Source organism: Diadema setosum, chromosome 11, assembly GCF_964275005.1.
Source record: "Diadema setosum chromosome 11, eeDiaSeto1, whole genome shotgun sequence".
Classification (NCBI taxonomy): domain Eukaryota; kingdom Metazoa; phylum Echinodermata; class Echinoidea; order Diadematoida; family Diadematidae; genus Diadema; species Diadema setosum.
This window is the reverse complement of record NC_092695.1, coordinates 19792410-19804203: the sequence shown is the minus strand read 5'-3', so window position 1 is coordinate 19804203 and position 11794 is coordinate 19792410. Positions and strand designations below refer to the sequence as shown.

Sequence of the window (11794 nt, the reverse complement as noted above, 5' to 3'; positions counted from 1 at the left end):
GCCCATGGACCAATTCTTGCATTGACTGTGGATCGTGAACATACGTGCGCTAACGCTATCACCTGACTATTTCAATTGTCAGGTGATACATCCATTCGCAAGCGATGATATGACGTCACACAATGAACACAACGTTAAAAAAGAACGAAGCACAAAGGGAACATAAATTATTTATCACATTCTGATCTTTTTGAAAATATAAAATCACTATTTTGCATAATCTATGTAATTCACCTGATTTTGATAGCAAAAAGACACAAACAAGAACATTCTTTTAGACAAAATGTATATATATTTCTGATTTTGCCATGTCAGCATAGCAATCCCGTGTGGTCTAGTGGTTAGGATTCGTGGTTTTCACCCACGCGGCCCGGGTTCGATTCCCGGCACGGGAGGCCAAATTTTTTCTTTTTGTTTGTTTGTGTGTGTGTTTATTACCCACTTTTTTTTTAGGACAATATTTTCATTGTTGACGACTTTCCTTTTGTTATTGATTTCATGCTATTATTTTCCTTTACCATCGACGTAGAGAGGCTATATCCTAATTTGTTTCTTTACAAAAATCAGAAAAGAATTTTACAAAAAACAATAATGAAACCACGAGGTTTTACAACACACAAACTGTAGAAAAGTGTCCACAGAGTTTCAACAAATTAATGTTCCATTATCACAATGATGTATATAATGTGTAAGCCTATTATATTGGTTTTCTGCATCTAGGACCTATATTATATCAGCAAACATTTTATGCCAAAAAAGTGTCACCAAAACAAACAAGTCCCCTCCCCCCGCCGCCCCACAAAATAATCCATGCCAATAGCAAAAATTACATAAGACAACCTGTTCATAATGATGATAATAATGTGAGTTGCCTAATGGTAATAATGACGATAATACCAATTTTATCATTGTTCTCGTTATTAACTATGTATGAATGACTATTACTTCCACTGACATTGTCATAATGATCTTTGTATTTATATTATGTTATCATCTTTATCTTCATCTGTGATTAACTTAAGGATAATGTAGGCCTACAGTACTTATTAACAATGTGGTCAACAGGAGACAATTGTATTCTGTATCTTATATAGAGTTAGAAAAAATGCAAAGCAAACAAACCCTCTCAATTCTCACCCCCAAAAAACAACAACAACAATAACAACATATAAACTTATATAAAATATCAAGAAAATTCAACATTCACTTTTCTAGCATAATGAAAGCGCACTAGACTCACCTCTTTCAGGAATTAAAGCAGGTGGAATGACAATATCAGGGGCAGATTCAAGAATTCCATAAAGGAGGGGGGGGGGGCTTTACAAAATTACATGGGGCACACGCCCTCCATTTTTTCTTTTTATTTCTTTTGTTTTATCCCAAAAAATAAAGGGGGGCATGCGCTCGATGCACCCCTGTCTGGATCCGCCACTGTTACCTTTGATATATTTCAGTAACAAGTCCAGGGAATGATACTTTTCATATGAAATGATATTTCGTGGAATTTTCTTTATGGAAAAAGATTTTCTTTATTTGAGTTCTGTATAGTCTTCTGATACAGCGGTCTTGTCACCCAAACTTCAAAAATTCAAAACTTTTGAACCGATTGTCTGATTTTTCTCAATATTTTCACTGACATATTCTACTTTTTTTGCATTCGTTCACTCAACATCATGGCTTCATTCCCCTAGAATTAGACATTGAAACCTGAAGATATTGAATTAGCTGTTTAAAGATCACGTGAAATGATCGAGTGATTTGGAAAAGAAGGCATATATTTAGATTTGTCACCACGCTGTCTACAATAACCAGACTTTTGTACAACCTTCCCTCCATTCAAAAATTTTATAATCATCAGTTTCCATCGCTTGTGAGAGACAGGCATTTCCTTAGATCAAATGGTTCCTTTTACATCTTACACTATTTTCTTTGTTTTTCTTTCCTCCTCCTTTTCTTCTTTTTTAAAAAAAAAATGTAAATCATGAATGATAAATGTTCATCAAATCAAGTAAAGTCCATGTTAGAAGGATATGGTATAGGTTTGGTTCTGAATTGAGATGGTAATTCAGGTTTTAACTTCCTACGAGATAATTAGAAACTTCTTATTATATCCAAAATCAAAGAGGTTCGACCCACTTTTTTTTTTTTTAGGACCACTTTGTTTTACTTTCCTTTTGATATCTCAGCCATTTCAACGCCCATTTTCATCAACTATGATTTGAATTCCTCTTAGAATTGTATGGTTTTTCATATTTCATATGGGTGGTTTCTAAGTAGTGTATGTATCTCGTAAAAAAAAAAAACAAAAAAAAAACAAAAAAAAAAAAAACCAAAAAAAAAATACTAGTAAAGCCTGAATCCACATCTCCCAAGCACTATCGACTAAATGCAGTGCTTGGAAACTCACAATGATGATTATTTCATGACATAAAAAATAATAAATATGAAATGAAGCAAAAAAAATATTTTGATTTATGTAAAAAAAAAATCATATTATGACTATTTTATAGTTGTTATAATTTTGTTTCAAAATTAAATTCCACATCTCGGTTTCACTCCAGCAAGCATAAAATTGGCAACGTCACGCACAATATTCAAAATAAATAACAAAAACACCTGCCCTCCGCGATCCGCCAGCTCGCGATTGATGATGTGCTGTGATTTACCATCTACGACTCTGCTACAGGTTCCTGTAAAATATGTAAACGTAAGGTTGAGTCTTTCTGAGAGCTCGAAAGAACAGTGGAGCACTGGAAAGAAGGTACTCTCTAATGCTTGGTTGTATACAGAGATTATTGCATAATAATTTTTGTGGTTACTCTCCCCAGCAATTCTTACGTTGTGTGTGTGTGTGACTCGTGAGTTGCAGGCATATTGTTCGTCACTTACGGAGTGGGAGGGCCTGCGAGGGTGTGCACTCTGCTCGGTGCAGTGTGACTGGTGGATGGGGAGGATACAGAGCAGAGGTCTTGTTCGTTCCTCAGTCCCATGTACCTGTGATCTTGTCTGCTGGGGGGTGTTTCACAAAGATTTAAGTTTGATTTAACTCATGCGTAAATCCCCAAACCCTGCGTAAATCCCAAAGTCCTGCGTAAATTTACGCAGGACTTTAAATCCTGTTTCACAAAGCTTAAGTCATGCGTAAGTCCCGCACCAAGTCCTGCGTAACTCTACGCATGGCCTGAAGCCATGCGTAAAGTCAGACTTAAATTCCAAAATGGGAAGTTCAAAAGCATAATCAACTCCTAATATTCATTAATTTCTTCCACTTTATCTTATCCTGAGTGAGATGGCAGTATTTTTAACAAACTAGAGAATCACTAGTTTCGTAGAGGGTCTACTACACTATTCACTGAACAATGGTCCAAATTAAAAATAGTCATAAAAATAGATCCCTACCTACAAATGTACTGGTAGTTTGAACTGTTTTTTTAGCTCATAAAGAGCTATATAATCTACATGTATCTGGACTTTGGAAATTAATTATATTTCTACTAATCCTTTCTTACCTGTGTTATCTTCTTAGCTGCTTACCCATGAATATTAATGCATGCCTATCCATTATAAATATCATGCATTCACAACAAATTAGAAAAACCCAACAAATTAGTTAGACCTATACCTATACAGTACTTGTTAGAAATATCACACCTCTTGTGTACAGGACGGGGCTGTGTCTATCTACACTAACTGGTTAGACCGATAAATTTGTCTCTTGTTTGGTACAGCATAATTGTATCTGTACAGTCTGTAATACGGTCGACTGCATTAGCTGTGACCGTATAAATACAATTAACAAGAGGCTACCCAACAAGACTCAAGAGGCAGATTTATTGGTCTACAGTACCTCTACACATGACTGCCAATGAAATTAGCCAAGTTCCATTTCTACGGTACCAGTTACCATGGTTACATCTTAATGAATGCTTTTTTTTTTCTGGAAGCAAAAAACAAAACAAAATAAGACATAACAACCCCCCCCCAGCATTTTGTGTCAGTTAGAGGAAACGGTTAGCCAATAGACAGTAACCTCTGCCTCGCATCAAAGGCTACAGTATTAAACGTATACACAGAAAACGTTAGAGGTCTAATAGTTTCTATGCCTATAAATCTTGATTGATGCAGTTCTCAAACACATTCCAAAATCCGAAAATGCATAAATTCATCAATTACTTTCCAATTCAACTCAGGGCCCAGCAATTGGACTTTAAAATTCGACCAATTGATAGCCATAGCCATGATTTATTAAGGTTCTAACTACCAAGGTAACCTTATACATGCAGTCTAGGGCAATCATGCACTTTGTTTTCTTCAAAATCATGAAGATGTGGCACTGCATGTGCCCCTGGCCCTATCTTGATTAATAACACAGTGCACAGACTCTACACTAACTGTAGTGTTAGGCATAGCCATGTTTAATTGATAGTCAAACTACAGTAGAACTGTATAGACATACACAGCCCATGCAATTATTCGCACATCGTATTAACAGCGTCTGGTCGGGCTAATGTAGACATTGTCTAATGACATGATCTTATGAGCAGACTCTACAAATTACAATACAAGTACCGGTACAACACACACAGAGTTCATAAATATTCAGTCCCTTCCTAACCTTCGATGAATCATCTCTTGCTCAAATTACATAATTTCAAGGACCTAGGCCTACCTAGTATAGTACTAGTAATGACTAACAGATTAAGCTACACTCACTTCTGTAGTTACGACCAACCCTAGCTAGTTGGAAAAGAAAACTTCTCTTTGTGTGCAAGAAGAGGCTAGCCAGAATCCTCTTCTACCAAGGTCCACAGTTACCAATTGTGCAATGTGAATGGTTGTACAGAATGCAGAGATCATATCATCAGTGCCAGCTAGCTGCTGCGAGCTGCGCGAGCAACCCCATTCATCCTAACTTTCACACAGTCCAATACATGTGGGACTGGATTAAAGAGGCCTCATGCACAAAACATCTGTTATATCAAAATAATCATCAAACGAGCGGCTATTCATGTACAAAATAGAAATAATATGAGTCAGTAAATGAGCACTGTGAATAACGAATGATACAGTATTTTAATGTCATGAATCGTAGTTGCAGAAAATCAAAGCAATTTCCCTTCCAGAAATTACTCAAAAATCATCAGCAGACAACAAATGGCTAATTTGCATATTTTTGGCTCGTACATTATTATTCAAATCGATTAAGTCAGTCTTAGCCTAAGATTGACTTTGTGAAACAGACTTAAAAAGTCGCACTTAGACTAAGATTGACTAGCGCTAAGTCCGACTTACTAAGTGCGACCTTTGTGAAACAGGCCCCAGTTGTCCGCTGCCACCTCACCTCCCTCGCCATGTCTCTTATTGGTCACGTTAATATCACAGAAACATGCAAGTTATTCTGAGTCAAGGGGAAGGTGCATTCAAATGTCGGCTAAAAAAACCCAGGATAGCCCAAATGTCTTTTGTTAAACATAATTTAATTATTAGTATTTTAGCAATGACTGACTAGACTAGAGTGACAGATGAGATCACAACACGAAAGTTTTGAAGGATTTTTTGTGGCCGTATTCAAGTAATCTGAAGAAAAATAGAAGAAAAAAGATATACTATGGAATGTCTCTAGATATTCATTTCACTGCAAAAGTGATGTTGAGGGTATCAAAATCAACACAAATCAACATGCATTTTATTTCAGGGAACAAATACTTTAACTAAAGTGACAGTCATCTAGGTCTATAGATAAAAGTATACACAGCCCTGTCGCTGCGCTGTACACAATGCACGGTGTCTTGTTGCGCTGGGCTATCGCTAAACGTGTTGTAAGATCACTTGATAGAGTCTAGTCGTAGTCTGTATTTTGAATATTTATAATTCATAGTAGACCCTAGATGAAATTTGTAAGAATGTAACTGCTGATCTATGTAATATGTTTCATACTTGTTGGAAAAAAGAACTGGCGCAGCTTCAGCATGCAGCAGGAATCAAACCTGTCCACCAGTGTCCATTGTCACCTACTGCTATTAAATGTAGATGACAGCCTCACAAGGTTTGTTAAAATTGTAACATTCATAGATCAGCAACTTTATGATCTTACATTTACAAATGACAGTTGTACAAAGGACAGACAAATTGAAATTAACTCTTACCTCATATCTTCATCCCTCTTCTGATTAATGATCCCTTGCTTTTATTAGATTTAAATCTTATGTATGGGTAATTAGACTCTTAAATAACTAAGAGCAAATGTCTTTTTCACTCATGATTTTTTTTTTCTGATTTCAATGTTGATCAAAGCTCAAATATTCTTATGAGAATGGCAGATTGAATCGGGTGGGAATCTTTTTCTTACAACTCGCGACACTAGAGCTTTTATCAGACATTATGGTAACATTCATGCCTATTTTTTTTTTTTTTTCAAGTAAAGATTTTTTTACTTGCTTCTGATGTGTCAATTGTAGATTTTGTTTTCGTAAACTAGATTTTGTTTTTGTAAACATATTACTCCTTTTCACAACTAAAGACTAATACTAATAATGGTCCTACAGTTGAAGTCTCATTCTTGATAATAAATGTGTACCTGCTCCCTAGATGTAGGCCTATTCCTCACATTTTCCTTTCTGTGTTTCTGTTCAATATTTGCCCTGAATCTTCAGCAGTCAATATCATCGGTGCAAGGCAACTTAGGCAGGCAGTTTTGAGTATGGGATGGCATCCCTCATACCGACAACTGCCTCTCCTACGGGCTTGAAGAGAAACCTAGAAATTGTCCGTCTACAGACAAAGAGACAGGTAACCCATGAATGTGCCCATTGTTTCAGTGAAAGTTCTGCGGCAAAATGTTTGGCACAGATGTGATGTTCATGCATGCATGTATCCATTGTGATAAATCTACACATTATTAATTTTTAGAATGTTGCTGTTTAAATACTCTTTCTATTCTAAGCGCCCGGCATTGTACAGTGTAAGATGCATAATTGACTGTTTGGTCGTCTAGTCTACTGAAATTGAAACACAGGATCTAAACATTGATACAGTAAAATACTTGTCCTAACAAAAGTAGTCATCTTTCAATGAGGATTATGAGCATGACAAAGTGAAAAAAAAAAAATTCAAAATCCAAAATCCAAAATAATAACACATGATATCAGGGCTACATGCTAACCCATTTTTTCCACAGGTCTGACCTGTCTGTTGGACTAGTAGTTACCCAGTTTTTCCATTTTTGCTGGTCCATTCCTTAAAAAGTTACCGGTCTGACAGTGATTTTTATTGGTCTGGACTGTCGGACCAGTACCAGCGTACAGAGCTTTATTATATGAATGTTTTCTATAATACTAAGATAGGAGATTTTCATACTTGGTATGTGTTATGGATATGTGTATTTTTACAATACTGCAACCAAAAGTGTGACATTGTACTACAAATTAAATTCCACTAGAATGACCTCAAAATAAGCTTCATTTTAATGAATAATGACTTCTTGATATTCAGGATTGTACAGAGAGACAGTGCACAAAAAAGCTCTGTAAAAATTTAAATCAGAAAAATTTTATTTTCTGTACATTCCTATAGGGAAATCCACTGAAAATGCTTGGTGTCCTATGTAACAACCGTTACATAGAATATTGAAAATAATTTTAAACACATATTGTTGATCACAAAGTATTCATAAACTTGATTTGTTAATAATGTAACTAAATGTACTGTGATAACAGTGCAGAATTTTACTGTTTGTACATATTTTAGGCATTTTCCAAATATGCATAACGCGTGTTGCAACGCGCGTCGCGGTTGGACACCAAAGAGAAAGAGACAAATAGTTTCTTCCCAAATATTTTATATAATTTATATTCTTTTCTTTTGGATACCTATCCTGGAAAGGAACTCAGAAAAATCAGAAAGGCCAGTAAATAGTATTGGAAATGTACAAAATGAAAGATCAAATCTTCATGTGTAACAGTGGTAACATTGGACACCAAAAAAATTGCTGATTTACCATTGTTAATTTTGACATGAAGATGTAAAAATTTTGGAACAAAAATTACATATTTTTCATCCACCATTGAGCTCATTAAAACAGCAAAAATGCATTGATTTTCAGAATTCCGATCAACCTTTTCTAGGATCTCTGTGTAACGGTTGTCGCGTGGACACCAAGCGTAACACGCATTACGCACTGTTTATAATGGCATTTTAGGAATGAAAAAGGTTTATTAACAGGATTTTTTTACATGTCATTCCAAATAGGCATGTTTTGGAATAAGATCAGTCAAAAACACTCATAGAAATATATAATTTAGTTGAGTATGATGCATTTGATCTTAGGGGTACTAATCATGTCACAAATTTGGTGTCCTAAAATGGTCAATTTTTAAGGCATATTGTTTAAAATATACATGAAAAATGTAAGGTTTCATATGACTTTATCTCCACTGTCTCTCATATATGTGGGCTACATATCCTGAAAGTTTTAAGTCTTAATTATGTTTAATTTTTGAAATAGGGCTAATCAAACTTAATCACCTTAAATCTCTGCAGTATTGTAAAAATACACATATATGACATGTAATAAAATTTGTGCGACTGGTACAAGGTTACACAATAAGAACTGTCAATGTACTACAATTTTTATGCACGACATTTCCCAAATTTCTTGGTTGGATTTAAATTTCTGCACTCATAATAGATTTCTTCCCCCTACCAACTTTGTTTTCTGCTTGTAAACTAGAATTGTCTCACAGCTGTTTGAAATTATTCATGTACAGAAAGCACTTTCAGTCGTTGGTTCTTTTGATATCTGTTTTATGTAAACATACACAATATGATGAATCAATCAATTGCTCAAGTTTGATTGGCATGTTACTCAGTGAAGTCAAAAAATGTGATTTTGTTTTCCCCTCCTATTTTAATGTTTGTTCATCTGCAACATGTTTCCTTGTTCTGTGTACACATGACTTTTAACTGTCTTGCTGTATATGATGTAAAATTATGTTTTGTTTTGTTTTGTTTTTTTTGGTGTGTGTGTGTGCACTTGTCTTGCACCAAAATTTGTTGAATGCTGTGCACATGAATCTAAAATTTTCCCCATGAATTTCTTCAAACACAATACTGAACTTGCATCTGTTCCTCTGGTCTGTACATGCTGTTGTGCTTGTCGTTGTGTGTTATTTGATGTCGTGTCTGTGGACTGCACACTAAATCCCACCCTGTAATGTATGCACAAAGGCACAAATTCTCAATGTATTGCAGGAGGAGCTAGAGAGCAAGATGGAGGAGGTACAGGAGTTAAAGATCGACTTGAACATGGTCGATCCTGTCGAGGTGATTGCTTGCTTCATTTCTCTCTGCCCCATCCTCGCCTCTTTCTAGTATAAAAATTGCACATGTACATTTTGTGAAGAGTTTATCGTTCTCATTCATGTTATCCCAATTGTTTGTTTGTTTGTTTGTTTTTTTTTTGTCTTTGATGTCATTTTCCCAATGCAGTAATAAGATGTAAGTTGCTTGAGCACCCTGTTCAGTGAAGATTGTATTTTTGTTCCTTTTTCTTTAAAAAATCTGGCTGAAAAAATATGTACATGCATGACCTAACTAATTTTCTTATCAGGCTGGATTACTGTAGCACTGCATGGAAAACTGGAATGCCCCTTTTCCTGCTGATTTTTGTTGTTGACACAGGATTTCTTGTGATGCACTTTAGATAAATTTTAGAATCCTTTGAAAGTAAGCACCAAAAGTCCAATTAATGGTTGACATGCTGCATAAGTCATACTAGTAGTCTGCTGGGTTTTTACAAATGTTGAAATGAAGATAGGGTTAGCACGTTGCCATATGGATACATATTTTAGGTGGTTTTACTTTTATTATGTGGCACTCATAATCAATGAACCTAGAATTCAATTGAGAACTGTTGCATTGTTTGTTTAAGGAAGTTTTTTTTTTTTTTTTTTTTTTAATGGAAGAAAATTTGTTGTATAAACAGGACAAATGCAGCTAACTGTTTGTCATGCTTGTGCCAGATCACATCTTACAACAAACCAACATCGAGGGCGCCCTCCCTGTCTCCACGTACCAGCTTCTCTCCTGACCGAGGAACTACAGTGGAATATAGAATGATCTCAGATTTGAGGTATGTGTGGGGGAACAGCACCAGAGGTGTTTCTGTAAGAGCGCCATCCCTTGTTCAACTTGAGCTTTATATGAAATGTAGATATGTCTGCCAAATGCTGAAACATTTATTACAGGGGAGAGAAGAAAGAGTTAGGCTGTTTAATTTGTTCTATTTGAGTGACTTCCTTTATCAGCAATGCCAGTGTACTAGTATTTTCTGGCTATAAACTGTTTATGTATGTATATGCCATTTGTGGTTCCATGACATTTGCTCATGAAATATCTGTAAGCCTAAGCTAAGCCAAATATAAATTCAACCCACAAACGTAACCCTAACCCTAATCCTAATCTTAACATCAAACTAAAGCTAAGATCCTATCACAACCCCAACTCTTACCCTAAGTCCCTGGAAAAAATAAGACTGGAGCAAATGTCGTGTCACCACCTTGTGACACCTCCCTCCTTATATTCAGAATGCCTCATCTGTCGAATCATTTAAAATTCTTCTCAAAACTCACCTGTTTAATCAGTTGTAATTTTTTTTTTTTTTGTTCTGGAGGCGCACACAGTTATCAATTATTGTACCATTGCATCAAATGTATTTTTCTTTTCTTTTCTTTTCTTTTCTTTTCTTTTCTTTCTTCTTCTTTTGTTACTGTTAATGCTGATTTTGTTAATGCTATTGTGTTTTCTAGTCTATTTGTATGAGTAGCAAAGTGCGCTTAGAAACGTCAGTATGAAGCGCCACATAAATGCAATTATTATCATTATTATTTTTTTTTGTGTGTGTGTGTGCAAATTTCATGAGTCAATCAATATCTGCCAAATTGTCAACTCTCTGTTAAAGTGTTGCCTCCTTGAACAAAATGCACTGTTGATCATCTCCACATTGGCAAAGTGCTAAATTTCCTCATGAAAAAGGAATAATACTTGTTTCTCATTTCTGCTGACATGATTCTCAATTGCAAATTGAACTACTGTAACAATATGTAAACACAATAGTGTGTGCGTGTAATAGAATTTCTGAAATGTCTCTTCCATGATTATTTTTGTCTTTTATTTCATCCTTCTTCTTTTTTTTTAACGAATTAAGAAATCAACTGGAAAGCCAAGCAGCAGAGAACAGGAAACTGCGACAACAGATTGAAGCTGCTACAGTAAAACAAACGCACTCCTTCACTGATCTCACTGCACCATTGGCCCCTACAAGCCCCAGCGAGACGGTCTACAGAAGCGTTTCTGATTCCCGCTTATCAACTCTTCCTCGTATCACCGAAACAGTCGAGTCCATTCTAGCACGGGGTAGTAGGAGATCGCCGATCGGAAATGTGCCCCTCCCAACAGAGTCAGCCACAGAGTAAGTAAAGTATTAATATGTGACTGTTGAAGGGATCATCCATATTGATATGTTGCTTTGTATGAAAACAGATATATGTGACAGTGCATCACAAAACCAACAAAAATTTGCACCCGAATTTACGTTAGGACTCAAAAAAGGTGAAATAGGTCAACCAAGTCAATATTGGTTTTTTCATATTTTCTGAAGGAGCTACCCTTGTTTTACATTATTCTTAAGTTTGGGATCATGGAATGAATGGTGAAGTGCATTTCCAGCAGTTTTTCTACAACCCCTTTTTGAAGAGGAAGAATGATCAGATATGTCTTAGAGGCCCCTTTTCATTTC

General features: G+C 35.7%; 1 protein-coding gene and 1 non-coding gene across 2 annotated transcripts in view; both read left to right on the top strand.

Moving 5' to 3' along the window:
- The first annotated feature begins 323 nt into the window (after window positions 1-323).
- Window positions 324-395, top strand: Trnae-uuc (transfer RNA glutamic acid (anticodon UUC)). The gene has a single exon. It is a non-coding gene; the product is annotated as a tRNA-Glu (tRNA).
- A 2236-nt stretch (window positions 396-2631) lies between these two features.
- Window positions 2632-11794, top strand: part of LOC140234825 (uncharacterized) — a 31117-nt gene continuing 21954 nt past the window's right edge. The window contains exons 1-5 of the mRNA XM_072314864.1: window positions 2632-2761; window positions 6654-6789; window positions 9226-9321; window positions 10020-10129; window positions 11204-11467. Coding sequence (XP_072170965.1) covers window positions 6706-6789; window positions 9226-9321; window positions 10020-10129; window positions 11204-11467 — 554 coding nt within the window. The 5' untranslated portion in view covers window positions 2632-2761; window positions 6654-6705. The remainder of the gene's footprint in view (window positions 2762-6653; window positions 6790-9225; window positions 9322-10019; window positions 10130-11203; window positions 11468-11794) is intronic.